We start from the raw sequence: 18,554 nt of genomic DNA on the forward strand, positions 1-18,554 counted from the left end.
CCCTTTACCTCTATCAAAAGGGTGTGAGTTTGAGTATTTGTCCATTAGGCCTATGGATTTATTTTAATTTTAAATCAGCATGAATTAGATGAGCAATAAAAGCCCCACTTCCCATAGGCTGGGATCTTCACTATGCAGCTGCTGCAAGAACGTATTTTTCACTGGCTGTCCACTGGTTTCAAAAACAATGATTGATAGGCAGCTTAATTTATTGAATTCAACCATTATTGGGTTCAAATACACATTTACTTTTGTGAACAGCCATCCACAACAGCCACAATCCGAAAAGCGCAAATAGCTAAATGAGAGCAGCAGTGCAATTCACATCAATGACATGTAGATATCAATAATAAGTGATATCCGTATCCCCGTAGACTACACCACTGCTGTCATCCTTACCTCCAAGTGTTTATTCAAGTTGGATAATATTTTGGAAGACATAGCTTGGACTGTAGCCTACAAGTCTATTCATGCTCTTTTTCACACATTTGGTGTGTCATCATAGTGTTCTCTCAGGTGGAACAAACTTAAAAGTTGTGCCTTTTTTCAATGCTGATTTGAATATTATTGAGAAAACAGAGCAGTGTCAGATTTTTTCCCACAAATATCCTTTCTGAATTTAAGTGATCTAGTTTTTCAAAAGTATTTATAATCTGATTACAATATTTTAGCTGGTAAAAGATTACAGTTGCCGTTTTTTGTCATCCCTTACATGTATAACTGATTACATGTAACCATTATTTTAGGGATGCAGATATATTGGTGTACATATCGGAATCTGCGATATTAGCTAAACATTGGTATCGGCCTGATGTCTACTTTAACCGATGTGCAAAACCTATTTCAAAGTTGACGTGCATACCTATATAAGGTAGGTACAGGCAAACACAGCATTCCTAATTTAGCCCACAATGTATCCTGTGTGGATCAAGCAGTCATTTGAAAGAGTAAGAACATTTCAGCAAGACAACTGCAAAGGCGAAATCCATTAAAGCCAAGATAATGGAATTCATTGCCCTTGACAGTCAACCATACTCTGTAGTGGGTAATATTGGCTTTCGTGACTGGTCGAGTACCAGTACACACTACCAAGTGGCTATTTTTCCAGATGTTGCCCTACCGGAGTTGCACAGTAGTCACTGCTATTAGCTTTACAACATATTATGGAACGGTCTTTGCGTGTCAAAAAAAGATACACGTCAAATAACACTATTTGATGTGCCGAATAAGCTTTTAATATGAACGTCAAATAACACCGTTGTATTATAGAATGTTGTGTTCTGAATTTGCACTTGCAAGCCAAGCGCCACCACTACTATTAGTACTATCAAAGCTGTACAAAAACGTCTGCAAACAAGCAAACACTGGCCACGAACGATGCGTTACAATACCGCCTTGGTAAAAAAGCCTTATTTGTTCGACAGCAACTTTTGGGGTAGCTCCAATACAACCAGCCTGAAAACAATGACCAGTAGAAACTGCAGTCATTAACATTACTCTTAGCAATGATTTAGGAATCCTTGTGAGTAAGTATTAGCTAGATAGCTACTTGTTGTTCGCCTATTGAAAATGAACTTCAGTTCATGAAAATAAATAGCTAGCCAGCTACTTAACCCGGTTACCCAAAGCTATAAGCAGTCAGCTAGCTTCATCTGGCTAGTGAGGCTCCACCGGACCGGGTTATATGTTGTAAAGCTAGCCACAATAAGGATTAGGTACAATAGTGGAATTTGCGGTTTGCCTTCAAAATAAAAGTAGTTATTTGAAAGTGGAGGTTACAATTGGTGGATTCATGCCATATTTAGACTAGATAATGTTAAACAATGAAAATGGGTATCAGTCTACTCTGTGACACACACAGAACACAACTGTGAAGAGTTTATGCAAATATTAGCGTTGTAGCTCTTATCATGGGACTGACTGTGTGAAATCCCCTCCCAGTCAGTCAATTGTGTGTATTGACTTTCAAATTGCACTGTACAGCTTTACCTAACAATTGGGTATCAATGAAATGGGATATCAGTCTACTCAATACCCAATATATTTTTCCCCAATGTCCTCCTCAGAGTTATCAGACTCCAAAACATCCACTCAGTATTGTTTTTCCTCTGGAATAGTGTTCAATACACATAGGTTGACAATAAACGTGGCTCAATTCACAGTTGTTTCAGAGTCCCGCAATAAGAGCTACGACGCTAATGTTTTCTGGGTGTCACTGAGTAGACTGATACCTTCATTGATCAACAATCCATAGGTAAGGCTGTACAGTGAAATAAGAATGCTGCCAATGCAATTCTAAAGTATATTGCATCCAGTGTGATTTCAACAGATTTGTGAAATTAACAAATGGTCTTTTGTTGATTTTTATATAACATTCCAACCTCGTTTAGCATGATCTATGGCATAATTCTATTTGTATTAATTTGCATCACTGTCAATGACACTTATTTTGAAGGCTAACCGCAAATTCCACTCTTGTGGCTCATCCTTATTGTTGCTAGCTACACATAGATGGGTCTGACCACAATTAATGAAATAATAAATGTTATAAATTAGGGTTGTTTTAGATGATGACACCTACTGAATCAATTTGTCGTTTTGCTATCTTTTTGGAGAACAATGTTTGCATCCATGAGCTAGCTAGCTTTTTTTATGACCAGCACTGTAGGTGCGCGAGACAACTTTACCAGCATCATAGCATACATATCGATTAATCATTGTGACATATGAAATACGAGTGATAGTGTAATCAATGTGTAATAACTACGTTAAAAAAATATTAAGGCGTTAAATTATGTGATGTGCAGTCATATTCAGGTCCTGATTGGTCAACAAGTTTATTTGACAAGTCAAATACTGACACGTCAAATACGTCAAAGACTCAAACGGCGTTCCATAGAAATCCTGGTTGAGAATGAAACAACAGAACAAATTAACACTAAACAGCACTGCAAGTTAGTGAAAGAAATAGGTTTTGATTGTTTTTTTTACTGGTAATGGAGACATACGTAAATGCCAACAAAATAACTTTTTGGTCAGTGTGGTGTGTGTGTGTAACCTTTATTTAACTAGGCAAAATAAAGTATATAGCTAGGTATCATCATCTAACGATTACATTTTGGGCTGATACCGATATCCAATATTTTCCTTTCCAAAAAAAAAACGATACCTATAACTAATATTTAAAATTTTAGCAGCCTTTAAAGCATTCTAGTACAGTTAAATAGTTAACACACATGGGCGCAGCGGTCTACGGCACTGCATCTCGGTGCAAGAGGCATCACTACAGTTCCTGGTTCGAGTCCAGGATGTATCACATCTGTCTGTGATTGAGCCCAGCGTCGTCCGGGTTTGGCCAGGGTAGGCCGTCATTGTAAATAAGAATTTGTTTTTAATCGACTTGCCTAGTTAAATAAAGTTTAAATAAAGGTTAAATAAAATAATAAACATGTAATCCGTTACTCCCCAACCCTGGCTGTAACGTAACAAAATGTGGAGAAGGTCAAGGGGTCTGAATACTTTCCGAATGCACTGTACATTGTGTTTGTTTATTTCTCACTTCCCATGGTGTTGCACTACTTCCTGGCTGCACAGTTTACCAGCCCTGCTGACCTCACGAGCAGAGTAACAGCTGACCTCCCTGTGTGATCAGACCAATGGCTGGGGGGGGGGGGGGGGGGGCCTCTGGTCCGCAGCTGGACAGTAGGCGCCCTGCCAGTTCGCCTTGACATCACCGGAGAGGCACCACAGCACCAGCTTTGCCACTCAAAAAGCTATCCTGCTTCTTTTTTGTTGTTGTTGATAGCTACTCGTTATATCTCATGTGGAAGATGATCTGAAACTGAGAACAAATACTAGCATCTCTATTCAGGTATGGTTTAGTTTGTTGTTTCTTTCTTTTGGCAGTTAGTTGTGATGACTCTCCTTAATGTACAGACATACATACCTCCATCCTCTACTTTCCTCCTCTGTTTGTATTTTTATAGTTTCCCTGGTTGTTCTAGCTAATTCCTTCTCGTGTTGGTCTGGTTATATGGAGGTTGTTGTAAGGTTACAACTAAAAAAGGGACTTTTTTAAAATTGATTTTTTTTTACAGTTATGTAACTTTTAGTAATGGGCCACACGTCTCAGAATTGGTGAAGCCCCATCTGTGTAAAATCAACATTTATGAAGATGTTAAACATTAACGATACATCATAAATGTCGCATCTCAACTATTCTACAGATAAGGGTTTATTATACATCTCTAGATTTTCCTCTACATCATTCGGAGTGCAAGCCTTAATTAGCGCTGTTGATTACAATGCCTTGGGCAGTTCATGGTCTACTGCACTCTGGAGTCAGAGTCGATATTGACGTGTTCCAAAATCCTACACGCAGCGCAGCACGTCTGCTGCTACGAGCTGTTTGGCGGACCAGTAGAGGATAGAATGACAACACAAACAGTAACAGTGACCACAAGAAATAATAGAGACTTGCCCAGGGTTTATTTGACCACATCTGGGGAAAAACAATTACCTAAACCCTCGTAACTAAGAGAGACCGTAATCTCCTCAAAATCCATCACCATGCTCCTTGGTTGTTCCCAGATTAATTTAAAGGGATTAGTCATAATCCTGGATGTTTAATTAGATCCAGCAGAGACCGATGATATCACACGACACACGTCACATTAGAATGATCTGAAAGGTCATCGGGTTGGGATGAGAGGGGGAGGAATGATGTAAGAAATTATACTGAGGGAGAGGTAACCATCTGGTGGAAGAAGTCCCTCCGTATCAGAGATCTGTCATACACCCATTGACCCACAGCTGGATTTAACATTCTAGCAATCCCTCAAATTTCACATACAGCGACTAAATTACCAGGACAAAAGGAGGTAAGTTCAATCAGTATTGCATGGTGGAAGAGTTTAATTTAGTCTCTTCTTTCCTCTGTGGTGGTGGTTGTTAATTGTGTGACAACTCTCAATCAGATTCTATTGCTTCAACAGGAACACAAAATCAACTTCCTGAGCCCTCGGCAGCTCAGCTGCCACACAGAGCACAGGAATCTACAGTAGTCTCTGTGATGGTTTCCACCATGATGTGCAGCAGGGTGACATTACACGAGCCCCATAACGGAGACTACAGGAGTCCTATGAGAATTGCCCCTCGCAGGAACTCTATTCCCCCAACAAAGGCTCTCACAGCCAAACATCTCCTGGCATACCCTAGACCACCCCCAGAGTCAACGCGCTTTACACCATATCCAAAGAAGGTAACTATTGCAGAGTCCATTTCATTCATTTGTGTTTTGGGATATTGTTCAGTGGGTTGTGTTTACACTGGACACTCTGTTTCCATGACAAATACATTGTAGATAATGTATGTAATGTACAAGTCAGTCAATTGATATATTTATATGTATATCTTTTTTTTTTTTAGGTTGTAGCAAAAACCAACATGGCCGTGATGATGCTCCACTCCAGAAGAGCCTCTCTCTTCCCAAGCACAAATAACAACTTCCCAGCTCTCCCACCCCAGCTAGTCCCCTCTGCATCCCCCCAGTCACATCCCAAGAGCCCAGTCCCCCATAGGGTTGTTGCAGGATTGATCAGCCGGGAGGTAGACACCGGCCAGTACATCATTCCCACTGAGGAGCCAGAGGAGTCTGTCACTGCTCATCATGCTCACCGCAGACGCCACCTCAAGCGCTTCAGCTCCAGGTGGTACTCAGGCGCTCCTTCTGGTGGCCCCTTTGATAGCACCCATAGTCCCAACCAAGGCACAAGTGGTGAGAACAAGCCCTACAAGCCGCGCTGCAAACTTCTAGGTGAAGGGAGGCCAAATTACGGTACCGCCAACAAGCAGCGTCAACGCTACGTCACCAAAGACGGGAAGTGCCAGGTGAACCTGGGCCCCATCGAGGACAAGAGCCGTTTCCTCTCGGACATCTTCACCACTCTGGTGGACCTGAAGTACCGCTGGTTCCTCTTTGTCTTTACCATGTGCTACATTGTTACGTGGGTGGCCTTCGCAGAGATCTACTTCCTAGACGCCTGGCTGAGGGATGACGTGGCCCACGTCCATGACCCGCAATGGCAGCCGTGCTTCGAGAACGTGGACAGTTTCATCTCCGCCCTGCTTCTGTCGGTGGAAAGCCAGAGGACCATTGGCTACGGCTCCAGATTGGTAACGGCCAACTGCATGGAGGGAGTGGTTCTCCTCATGGCCCAGTCTATCATTGGCTCAATCATTGACGCCCTCATGGTCGGCTGCATGTTCGTCAAAATCTCCAGGCCTCAGAAAAGGGCCCAGACTCTGATCTTCAGCAAACACTGTGTCATATCGGAGCGTGACGAGAAACTCTGCCTTCTCTTCCGCATTGGAGACCTGAGGGCGAGTCACATGGTGGACGCCAAGATTCGAGCCAAGCTTATTAAGTCCAGACAGACCAAGGAAGGGGAGTTCATACCACTGGAGCAGTCAGAGATCAACCTGGGCTACGATACCGGAGGAGACAGGCTTCTGTTGGTTGAGCCTCAGACCATCACCCATGTCATCAATGAAAGCAGTCCCTTCTGGGAAATAGGGGCTGAGCGTCTGACAAGGGAGAGATTTGAGATCATCATCATTCTGGAGGGAATCGTGGAGGCATCAGGTTGGTTGGCTTTGAATGTTAGAATGTGATATGTCAAATCATTTGAACAAGTTTTAATGTCTTCATGTCTGTGACTGTAGCATAAGAGCTAGATGTGTAAAGATGAAACATTTCATAATTGCCTTGCTGTGCTGTCTCCTTTGTGTTGTAGGTATGACATGCCAAGCCAGAACTTCCTATACTGAGGAGGAGATTCTGTGGGGCCACAGATTTGAATCCTGCATGTCTCTGGAAAAAGGGTCTTACCGGGTGGACAATGGTGCATTTGATAAAACCTTCCCAGTACATACCCTCACCCTTAGTGCTAAAGAGAAGAGTGATGAAAAAGAAGACGAGGTCCTCTTTTAGATCAGTACTATACACACTGAGCAAACAGCCCTTGTATTAATGGAATTTCAAGGCCAATACTTGTGAATGCCTAGGTTTCCCTCCTTAAAATGAACTTTCCTGTTGTCTCTAATATTGTGGACAAACATTCTCCAAGAATTACACATTGACATGCTAATCTACAGTGCATTCGGAAAGTATTCAGACCCCTTGACTTTTTCCAAATTTTGTTACATAACAGCCTTATTCTAAAATTTATTAAATTGTTTTTTTCCCCCTCAATCTACACACAATACCCCATAAGGACAAAGCAAATGTTTTTTTTTTGTCAATTTGTAAATATCACATTTACATAAGTATTTAGACCCTTTACTAAGTACTTTGTTGAAGTACCTTTGACAAAGATTACAGCCTAGAGTCTTCTTGGGTATGACGCCACAAGCTTGGCACACCTGTATTTGGGAGTTTCTCCCATTCTCCTCTGCGGATCCACTCAAGCTCTCAGGTTGGATGGGGACCATCGTGGCATAGCTATTTTCAGGTATCTCCAGAGATGTTCGATCGGGTTCAAGTTTGGGCTCTGGCTGGGCCATTCAAAGACATTCAGAGACTTGTCCCGACGCCACTCCTGAGTCTTGGCTGTGTGCTTAGGGTCATTGTCCTGTTGGAAGGTGAACCTTCACCCCAGTCTGAGGTCCTGAGAGCTATGGAGCAGGTTTTCATCAAGGATCTCTCTCTACTTTGCACCGTTCATCTTTCACTCGATCCTGACTAGTCTCCCAGTCCCTGCTGCTGAAAAACATCCCCACAGCATGATGCTGCCACCACCATGCTTCACTGTAGGGATGGTGCCAGGTTTACTCCAGACGTGATGCTTGGCATTCAGGCCAAAGAGTTCAATCTTTGTTTTCAAGGCCCTTCTACCCTGATTGCTTAGTTTGGCAGGGCGGCCAGCTCCAGGAAGAGTCTTAGTGTTATCCAATTCTTAACTTTAAGAAGGATGGAGGCCACTGTATTCTTGGGGACCTTCAATTCTGCAGAAAGGTTTTGGTACCCTTCCCTAGATCTGTGCCTTCGACACAATCGTGTCTCGGAGCTCTACGCACAATTCCTTTGATTTCATGGCTTGGTTTTTGATCTGACATGCAATGTCAACTGTGGGAACTTATATAGACAGGACCCACCTGAGCTCAATTTCGAGTCTCATAGCAAAGGGTCTGAATACCTATGTAAATAAGGTATTTATGTGTTTTATTTTTAATACATTTGCAAAAATGTCTAAAAACCTGTTTTCTCTCTGTCATGGGGTATTGTGTGTAGATTGATGATTTATTTTTATTTAATCACTTTTAGAATAATGTTCTAACGTAACAAAATGTAGGAAAAGGGAAGGGGTCTGAATACTTTCCGAATACACTGTACACTCTTAACCAGAATTTGTACTTTGTTGACAGTGACAGCATTCATGTGGGTGATTTACAAAGAAGTTATCCAATCCTGGTTAAGTGTAGAAATGAGTATGCAGCCATGACTCCATGCGTTGTTACTTTACAATGCTGTTTATTTATCTGTGTGTCTAGTTTATGGTTTATAATGGATAGTTGTAGTTATGTGTTAACTGCTACCTGCTCAATCATAGAATTATGGCTCCTGCTCCCCTCTTGTTTTTGTCAGTTTTGTTGTTGTTTTGAAGACTTGTTACATCTTAAGTATGTTTGTTTTAAATCACAATGTGCTAAGTACTGCACAAATATTGTGTTCCTTATTTGTAGTCACTTGTATTTTCATGGTGATCATGAATGCATGATGATGTAGTGATACAGCCATTATGATTCAAAATGTGATTCAGTGTTGTTAATGTTTCTATATTATGTGTACTCTATCCTAATACGCAAATGTATTACACATATCAGTCCTATGCAGTGCCTTGAAATGTGTACTCCCAGTTTTCAAATATGCCTTTTGACACATTAAACTTGGATTTTTGTCCTTTCACATAAAGGGACTCATGATTTATAGTTGTGTGTTTATAATAGGTTCCAGCTCTTTATATCCAAGAAAAAGTTGTGAAATACGCCAAATGCTGCTTTTATCACATAAATGGCCCTCCCCTTGAGAGTACAACTCTATTCCAATTATCTACTGTAGTTGCTGATTTATCAATAGATTAGAATAGATAAATTATTGTCAATTTGATTTGAACATACTCTTTTTTTCCCTAACACTCCCAGTCCAGACATGCACAGGGTCAGTCAGTCATGGTGCAGCACCCCTGGTAGGAGAGCCATTTGCCTTGCTCAAGGGCACAACAGTAGTGATTCATAGCTGGGATCAGACCAGCAGCCCTCCAATTTCCTATTTGTCTTGCACGTAGCAACATTATTTGTTGGGCCATCGTGTCGTATCAGGTTTCTAACCTGTCCACAGGTAAGACAACTGAACAATACCGTGATGTTGGGGCGGCAGGTAGCCTAGTGGTTCGAGCGTTGGACTAGTAACCGAAAGGTTGCCAGATCAAATCCCCGAGCTGACAAGGTAAAAATCTGTTGTTCTGCCCCTGGACAAGGTCCTAGGCAATCATTGAAAATAAGAATTTGTTTGTAAATGATACTGTAACTTGACATGGTATGGACCATGGTATTGTTCAGTATTGCTTTTTTGGTTCAGTATAACTTCTACTGAAAATGCATTTCCACACTCAAGTCATGATATTAGTCCTTTCACATAAGGGGAAGCATTATTTGGTAGTTGAAGTTTTGGAATTATTTCTGCCCTAGTCTAGACCAGGCCCCCCTTCCAGCATTGAGGAATCTCGTGCGTGTCTATTTCTATGGGCACAAGCACTGTTCATGACACAAACTGTTCACACCCCTCTTGTTGCAGTTTAAAGCTCTTTTTCTTGCAATTCTATACATTTTGCCATGTCTGTGTATTCGAGTAAATGAAACATTACAACCAAATCTAGGTTAAAAAAAAACAATCGCTGACATTGGCTAGTCGATCTGGACATGTCTGCAAGTTATCGATGGCTCTCTAAGGTATGCAATGACTAACACATGACAACAGGAAAACTGAAGATGCACTACCCAATTTCGAAATTGCACCTTGAGCATTTTACTAAGCCCTTTTTGCCCTCAGAACAGCCTTAAAAAAATAATAATAATCCAAGCTTGATAATGAGTTGGTTATTTCAGCCGGCTGTGGCGTACTAGGGCAAAAAAAACAGGGGGACAGGACCGAGTTTGGCAAACCCTCCTCTAGGCTGGGCGTATAACGAAGTGGAACGCAGATTTGATTGGTTATTGTGAGCGGGCTTCTTCAACCTGCACACAGCCCTGAAGGATTTTGTTGCTAGCCAGCTAGCTGTTCTTCAACTATGGCATCTTTCGTGACAGAAGTCCTTGCTAGTTCTGGTAAACTTGAAAAAGAAGATCTCAATGGTAAAATAAGCAAGCTGTCACGGAAAGTAGAAGAAACTAAGGTAAGCAAGCGATTTAGCTAACGTTACCTAGCCCGCGAAATAATCAAAACATTCGGCCAACTTCTACACAAAGCTATCTAGCTCATTGTATATAACATGTGATATTATCGTTCGAACTCGTTTAAAACATTTGGTTTCATCGTTCGAAACAGTCTTGCTAAATTGTTATGCTAACTACCCCGATTGGCTGTCTTAAGTAATTGTTAGCCGAACTAATTTAGCTGCTAGCCAATTGCTAACTATGGTTAGCTAGATGCCAACAGCCTTGTTAGTGGCAGCTAGGTGTCCCATTGTGTGGTGAACAACATTACATTAGCGCGAGCAACATAGTGGAAATTCTGGAATCGGCGGGTTGTCTTCAAAATAAAAGTCCCCATTGAAACAGATGCAAACGTATAAAAAAAAGAATCGAATCATGCCACATTTGACCTTTCGCTAAGCCCCGCCCCAGAATATTTGAAAACCAATCGCAGCTGTGACAGAAACTGTCATCCAGTCCAACATTTCCGTAGTCGTGCACAGTCAACTCCGACTACTGTGGTTGCTGTCAACTCTTGCTCGACTCCCAAAACACGCTAAAATGAATGCGCGCACACAAACTCCACGTCATTATTGCCGAATTCTACTCGTAAGACTACGTTTGCGTTTTAGAGTACTGACATGAGCATGATGTTGCTCATTAACTTCGCCTATAAAAGGCCTATTTTGACTATAGGTGATGTGTAGGAACTATAACGTAAACTCGTACATCGCCTTGGTCCGTACAATTGCCCCTATTAAAAATAAAATAAACAATTGCCCTTATTTTAGCGCACCAAAAACGTAATACTTCCAGATGATCAACTGTAATGTAAATACCATTGTAAAGCACAATTTCTCCCCTTTCCAACAGAATCAATTACATGACCTAAACGCTTCCCGTTTTTGCATAATTCAAGCAGGCAATGAGCCCCGTCAGGTCTTTTTAAAAATGGCGGGTGAGGAAGTGAAACTAATGGTGATAGTCTCACTATCACTCGATCTATCCAACTTATCGCCTTATCACCTTATTGCAGAGCAAGGGGAACCACTACTTCAAGGTCTCAGAGCAAGTGACGTCACCGATTGAAACGCCACTAGCGCACACCACCACTAACTAGCTAGCCTACATCTCTGGCAACCGAACTGAAAGAACCAACGACCAGCCGGTGTGGGTAGCAACCCTAGATTTGTGTCGGGACTATATCTTGTGGAAAGATGAAATATTATGGATAAATTAATAAAAAATAACGTTTTCAATGAAAATGTAAATTATTATTTGTCTCGGGCGTAACACCCGTGCCAATATATCTTCAACACCAGCTTTTATTTTTAAGGCGAACCACCAATTCCACTGTTGCTCACGCTGTTGTTTACGACACACACACGTCTAGTTGACTACACTAAAGTTACTAGCTAGTTACAAACTAGTAGCTATAACGTTACAGATAAGGATCATGTCAGAAGTAGCTGTACCTAGCTAGCTACGCTAGCGCCTTACTAAGCACTTGTCTAGCAATGTGTTCTGAACAAGTTAGCTTAGTAAGAAGCTAGGTTACTAGTTTACTCTCGCACACTATACAACTTTTGATCACTCGTGACCATTCTACCTAGACACCACTGTTGAATGACATGACGTGTCATGGTAGTGCCTATGTACACTCTGCCCAAATTGAAAAATAATGTATTGTGCCTCTTTTTTTTTACCAGGGGTATATTTATGCAATGTTGTATAGCTTTGACTCTTCTCGTCTTTGCCTGACACTTTGATTCTTTCCCTCAATCTCACCATCTGCGTTTCTTCCATAGGAAGAGGTATGTGACATTATTAACAAGAGGTACAATGAGTTCCTACCTAGCATGCAAGGGGCAGAGGCACTTATGGGACAGGCCGAAGAGGTCTCTAAAGAAATTGACATCCTCAAAAGCTGCATTGAGACAGAGGTAAGCTTCACTAACTACTCATGGGTCATGGTTCGCTTTGTGTTTTTGGAGGTGTTATTTGATTGACAGTTGGCAGAGATCTACTGTTGACTGTGTGTGTGTATACAGGTGCAGCATAATCTACATACAGCTGTGACGGAACATGCCAAGCTGAAGCAGCAGCTGGAGAGAAACACTAGTGTCATTGCCATGCTCAGGCACCTAGAAGAGGTAGCCTACATCCCTCCCAACTGTAGCTCTAATCTGGTCCCCACTGATATCTACACATGGCCCTGTTTCAACTGAATGTTATTTATAATAACTTGAGTTCGGTCCCTATGTACCTGGCCCGAGACACGAATTTGGGATGATCGTCAACAATATCGGTCAAGGTTGTCAAAGCATATTTACATGTCTTTCTGTTGTCGATTTAGTTTCACATTGCAATGGAGGAGTTTCACAAAGCCCTACTGGAGAAGAAGTATGTCATTTCGGCCACGCAGTTAGAAAAGGCCCGGCACAGTGCAGACGCTCTGAAGGTGTGGAAAGACTCTGAGCTGCCCCTGCTGAGAGCCCTCAGCTCAGAGCTCACTGTCCAGAGAGAGAACCTCATCTACCATCTGGGGGATGAGTGGAAGAGACTGGCTGTCTGGAAACTGCCTCCTTCCAAAGGTAAAAAGACTCTCCCAGGCATTGTGTGGGGGGGTACCCTGGTCTGATGCTTGGTCTCCTAAGCACACAGCTTAATTTATTGACCATGCGATGTTAGTAAGTATCAGGTAGCATTTTATTTGACTTATTGTGGTAAATTGCACTCTTCTAGTGATGGGGGGGGGGTAAATCAATTGTTACGTGTTTGGATATTATATAGTATCGTTTCGACAATATCCAATATGATTTTTTCGCTAGTTGGCTGTACCTGCATAGCTTGTTATCCATCTTCTTCTTTTTAAATAAGAAGCCAATCATTTATTTCCATGACTGGTCAAAACTGGTTTTTCATGGCTCTCTTGTCCCTATACAGCAGACATATGGTGAGCATTATGTTTGGAACATCGAATCGCAATAAAATCACAATATTGAAATATATATCATATCTGCACCTAACTTATTGTGATAATATTGTGTCTTGAGGTCCCTGCTTGATTCATGTTAACTCAGGTGAACAGTGGTACCGTGTTATGCCACCACAGACACTGATTGTGTGTCCATCTGTCCTCAGAGTCGACGGGGATGAAGTCGTTCCTGAAGATGGAGCTCCAGCTGACCCTAGGCGGGACCAAGGAGCCCCAGCAGAGCCCTCCTCCTCTGCTTTCCTGTGTCCTCCAGGCCCTGGCCATCCAAGGGGAACTCCAACACAAGATCAAACTCTTCAGTAAGACCCAGTGTCCAGTCAATTTAAAAATTAAAAATAAATGTTTTACTGTAAAGCCGACTACATTTTATTGAAGTTGAACTTGTTTAAACCACCTTGCGAAATACCCCCTTATTATTTGAATAAGTATGATTTTCTGTTTGTATTAATCAGACTATTGAGTTTTAACAATGTGGACCGCCTCTGTTCTGTACATACACTGTGAGGCTGCTTCCATAGCATCCTGTTAGTCTATCATGAGACAGCCAGCCTCTCCCCGCTCTAGGCCAGGTGCTGCTGAAGTACCTGCTGAAGCCCCTGATTACGTACCCCTCTCTGAACGTGGATGTGTCGGAGCAGCAAGGCGAGGGCATCCTACTCTCTCTCCAGTGTGCCGAGACCCCCGAGGAGCACCCAAGTCCCTCGCAGGTCTACACCAAAGTCCTGGTGGTACTCAAGACCCTACACACACACCTGCTAGGTAGGCACTCCTGGTTCCCCACACACAGATTAAGCCGAGTCCGAGACTAAAAAGCTACAGTATTTTAATGGAGAATCTCCATTGGTCATGCTTTTTAGTCCCAAGACTAGGCTTTATCTGTATCTGGGAAACTGGCCCATGGTCTTGTTTAGAAGGATTATTGAGTTTCAATTGAACTAAAAAATATCCTTTGGTCACAGCAAATATGAAAGGAGTTGATATGCCAGCCGCCATTTTAGAGCTGTGCCATGTGTCTCTTTTGTTTTGCTTTGCAGACGTATCCGTTGCAGATGTATCAGTTGGTGAGAGAAAAGTGTCTGTCATACTGGGAGACCTGGTATGGCAGGAGATGTCTCACTGCATCATCCATGAGTGCCTCCTGCACTCCATCCCAACCAATAGCAGTCAGCTTGAACAGTACAGTGTGGTATGTATCAAAGGCTAACCACGTACTCTGAATACACCCTTATCAGTCCCTCCAGGATTCTGAGATCAGAATTTGTCTCAAAATCAACAATTCCCCGCATATTATGCAAAGGCTTGTAAATTTGACCAATGACCACACTATTTCTGAATCAACTGACTCATCACAGCAGTACAAAAAGAGGGCTCCCCATTTCAACCAATCTCCACATTTACTGCATAAAATGGTTCAACCAAGCCACACGTCAACCAACTTTTTTACCCTCATCAGCAGATATGTGACAAATTAGACAATCTTTGCATTTCGCCATGCAAAAGGTCAGAATTGATGAAGCAATGCAGTTTGTTCCTGTTGGTTTTATTGAAGAGATACAAATAACTATATTTTTTTAAATGAATAACTTGATATAGACTATGTAAAGAACATTAGCTGCAAAGACGTGCTAGAAAGGAGACTTTTCATTTTGTCATTCATACCACCCTGTACGTTCTCACCCCCAGGTGATCAAAGAGACTGAGGAGTTTGAGAAGTCCCTGAAGGAGATGCAGTACCTCAGGGGAGACGCCACCGAGCTGCTCAAGTACGCCCGGGACATCAACTGCCACTTTGCCAGCAAGAAATGCAAAGACGTGATTGTGGCGGCACGCAAGCTGATGACCTCTGAGATGCACAACACCGTCAAAGTGTGTGATGTTCTCCTACAGTCTATCCATGGTCTTATCTGTGTGGTTTCTATTTATTAGGTACACAGTCACACAGATGACTCCCGATGTACAGTATGTGGTTTCTTGCCACCTCAACATGTGAATGCATGCACTAAATCAGAACCTACAGATACCCAGAGAAAATGAACACAACTAGGACAGGTGAACTGCTTTGTATCTTGCACTGCATGTAAATGCACAGAGGTTGGACTTGGCTTCACGTCTAACATCACTTCCTGCCAACAGATCACACCAGATTCTAAGCTCTCAGTCCCCAAGCTACCCAGCCCAGGCTCTGGAGACAACAAGGGCAAGCAGAAGGCCAAGAAGCTTGAGGCGCCCCGGTTGGAGAACGAGAAGCAGCTGGGTGCACTGACGCTGTGCCTGCCTGTGTGTCGCATCAGCGAGTCGGTGCAGCAGCTGATGGAGCTGGCCCTGCACACGCTGTCCGAGGCCGTGGGCAGCTCCAGCCAATGGTACGCTCTCATGTTACCCACTGCACATGATGACATAATATTAATAACTCTTCAGCTTTAGCCCAGTGTTTCCCTGAAGTTTTGAGTTTTGCGAAGATGACACCTCCCCCCCTCTCTCATTTGTCCCTCGAAGTGCTACCCAACTGTTCTTCACGGTGCGGAATATATTCCAGCTGTTCTATGATGTTGTGCCTACATACCATAAGTGAGTATATTCAGTTAATTTATACTTTATTAACGTTTCCCCCCGAGACCGTCTGTCTCACTGACTTCTCTCTGTGTCTGTTCTCCAGAGGGAACCTACTCAAGTTCCCCCACCTGGCAGCCATCCAGCACAACAACTGCATGTACATCGCCCACCACCTGCTCACCCTCGGCCACCAGTTCAGGCCACACCTGCCCGACCCCCTCAGCGAGGGCGCTGCCACCTTCGTGGACCTGGTGCCCGGCTTCAGGAAACTAGGTAAGGGAATGAGCGTGTCCCATGGCTTGCCGAGCATTAGAATGGCTACACTCCTGATGGGCTTTTGTGGGGGTTGAACAGCTGTTGTTTTTATTTCCAAAAAGGATGATGAGACCAAGGGAGATTTGAGACAAATCATCTTCTAGAGACATCCCAACTCCAGTTTTGGTGAAAGGAGAATAGATTTCTAGCTATTTGACTCTGTAGCTGTGTTCCCCAGGCGCTCAGTGCTTCCTGGCCCAGCTGAACGTCCAGAGAGCAGAGATGCTGGAGCGTCTCTCCACGGCACGCAACTTCTCCAACCTGGATGACGAGGAAAACTACTCCGCAGCCAGCAAGGCTGTCAGGCAGGTCAGTGTTCAAGTGAACCAGCAGTATAGCTGAAAGAGATCTACAATTGTTCATATGATGACTGTAGCCACAAATATGGCATTAGATCTCCAGTATTTTCAAAGAAGTTGTCTCAAATGGCAACTATCAAAGATTCTAGAATGGTGAGTTAAGCATCAGTTAAAGGGATAGTTCAGGGGAAATGTATGTTTTGGTCAAACTTTGAAGGAAGCATGATTAGCATAGCAGGAGGCCATCAATTGTTGGGACGATGCTAATTATACTAACTCGTGCCTGTGGCAAAAGTAAACAACGGATGATTGTGGATGTTGTCACGACTGGCCTACAAGACAACTCAAGGTAAGTGGAATTTGCCCCAAACAACTTTTGGCTGAACTATCTCTTTAAGCTTCAGATCAAAAGTTAGAAATGCTTGGCTTGTATCAAATGCACAGTTAGAATTCTTACAGGATGTGGTCACTGTTCCATCACTGAAAATGACTTGTTTCATTTGCAGGTCATCCATCAGCTGAAGAGGCTGGGCACAGTCTGGCAAGATGTTCTACCAGTCAACATATACTGTAAAGCCATAGGGACTCTACTCAACACTGCCATCTCAGAGCTGATTGCCAAAATCATGATGCTGGAGGTGAGGACAGGTTCTTATTTGATCATGTGACTTGTTTTCTCCATGATTTTACAGAGGGCACATTATTGTTCATCTTGGTTGAATGAGTGGTCTTCCTCATCCTATGGTTTCTATGCAATTTGCTCCTCTAGGATATCTCCACTGAAGATGGGGAGCACCTACACATCCTCTGTCAGACTATTATCGAGGAAGGACCCCTGGTGTTCATTCCTCTGCCTGAGGAGAGCAAGAACAAGAAGTACCAGGAGGAGGTATCCGTGTACGTGACAAAGTGGATCACCTTCAAGGAGCTGGTCATAGTGCTGCGAGCTAACCTGCAGGAGATAGTCGACAGGTACAAAAAAAGGGAGCTTCTCAAAAAGCCATTAAAGCGATTTCATTTTCATCATCATAAAAAAAGTAAATGTATCTATAGTAGTCGTGTGTACACTTTTGGAATTGTGGTTGTCGTTTTATTGGTATACCACTGAGTACTCTGATTTGTCTTTGTTTCCTGTCTGAAGGTGGGCGGAGGGCAAAGGACCTCTGGCACTGGAGTTCTGTAGTTCCGAGATGAAGAGCCTGATTCGAGCTTTGTTCCAGAACACTGAGAGGCGGGCGGTGGCTCTCAGCAAAATCAAAGACTCTTGATTCTAACAGACAACCCTAATATGCGCAGCACTTTCCTTCACTGCTGTGGAGAAGTGTTCATTAATATCTTAATGCCTAGTTGTGAACTTAAATTCAATATATGCCATTGTATACGATAACTGTGGCATATAAACTGCTGTTTTAAAATCCCAATAACGCTTCTACTTCCTGCAAAGCCATTAATACAATGAGGACAAGCTCTACCACATTACTGCAAAAGGCTAGGGCTATTGCCTTTCATGAAACTGTGTTTTCTTTCTCCAATATTTCATAAAGTTATTTGTACCTGAAACTGCATTCTGAATGAGCACTGTGTGAACTTAAAAGTTCAGATGGGACATTTCTACATGTCTCTTCAACCATGATAATCCAAATGCTTTACTATTTTTCTTAATGTTTCGTGCTTGGATTTTTTTTTTGTGTGTACTTGGAAATTACATTGAGTTGATAATGCAGGAATATGGTTGAAGAAGTGCTGGTAGCTACATGGAGCAACCGGTACATCTATCAGTTAATGTATATTTTAGTTATGCGAGAAATTGTCATTTCCTATCAAATTCAACAAGCTAGGGTAGTATTCATTAAGTTGAAAAACTTTGTCTGTTGCAAAAATGTTGCAACAAATAATTTACTCAACAGTTTGTCACGCTG

The 18,554-nt window shown here is 42.6% G+C and overlaps 2 protein-coding genes across 2 annotated transcripts; both read left to right on the forward strand.

The window, feature by feature from the left end:
- Window positions 1-4,713: 4,713 nt before the first annotated feature.
- Window positions 4,714-8,961, forward strand: LOC115105437 (G protein-activated inward rectifier potassium channel 4-like). The gene is made up of 3 exons (XM_029627499.2): window positions 4,714-5,260; window positions 5,428-6,643; window positions 6,795-8,961. The coding sequence occupies exons 1-3, from the start codon at window positions 5,072-5,074 to the stop codon at window positions 6,989-6,991; spliced, it is 1,602 nt and encodes a 533-aa protein (XP_029483359.1). The 5' UTR covers window positions 4,714-5,071; the 3' UTR covers window positions 6,992-8,961.
- A 1,294-nt stretch (window positions 8,962-10,255) lies between these two features.
- On the forward strand, window positions 10,256-18,195 carry zw10 (zw10 kinetochore protein). Its single transcript, XM_029627498.2, has 15 exons — window positions 10,256-10,451; window positions 12,279-12,413; window positions 12,522-12,623; window positions 12,827-13,064; window positions 13,615-13,767; window positions 14,033-14,227; window positions 14,503-14,654; window positions 15,152-15,334; window positions 15,602-15,831; window positions 15,965-16,036; window positions 16,125-16,294; window positions 16,515-16,645; window positions 17,142-17,273; window positions 17,405-17,607; window positions 17,777-18,195. The coding sequence occupies exons 1-15, from the start codon at window positions 10,347-10,349 to the stop codon at window positions 17,901-17,903; spliced, it is 2,328 nt and encodes a 775-aa protein (XP_029483358.1). The 5' UTR covers window positions 10,256-10,346; the 3' UTR covers window positions 17,904-18,195.
- The last annotated feature ends 359 nt before the right edge of the window (window positions 18,196-18,554 follow it).

The sequence above is a fragment of the Oncorhynchus nerka genome, linkage group LG22 (assembly GCF_034236695.1).
Source record: "Oncorhynchus nerka isolate Pitt River linkage group LG22, Oner_Uvic_2.0, whole genome shotgun sequence".
Lineage (NCBI taxonomy): Eukaryota > Metazoa > Chordata > Actinopteri > Salmoniformes > Salmonidae > Oncorhynchus > Oncorhynchus nerka.

Coding starts and splice junctions, on each gene's coding strand:
- LOC115105437 (XM_029627499.2), top strand. CDS start 5,072: ATGGTTTCCACCATGATGTGCAGCAGGGTGACATTACACGAGCCCCAT. Junction 5,261..5,427: donor TTACACCATATCCAAAGAAG/GTAACTATTGCA, acceptor TTTTTTTTTTAG/GTTGTAGCAAAAACCAACAT. Junction 6,644..6,794: donor GGGAATCGTGGAGGCATCAG/GTTGGTTGGCTT, acceptor TTTGTGTTGTAG/GTATGACATGCCAAGCCAGA.
- zw10 (XM_029627498.2), top strand. CDS start 10,347: ATGGCATCTTTCGTGACAGAAGTCCTTGCTAGTTCTGGTAAACTTGAA. Junction 12,414..12,521: donor AAAGCTGCATTGAGACAGAG/GTAAGCTTCACT, acceptor GTGTGTATACAG/GTGCAGCATAATCTACATAC. Junction 14,228..14,502: donor CCTACACACACACCTGCTAG/GTAGGCACTCCT, acceptor TTTGCTTTGCAG/ACGTATCCGTTGCAGATGTA.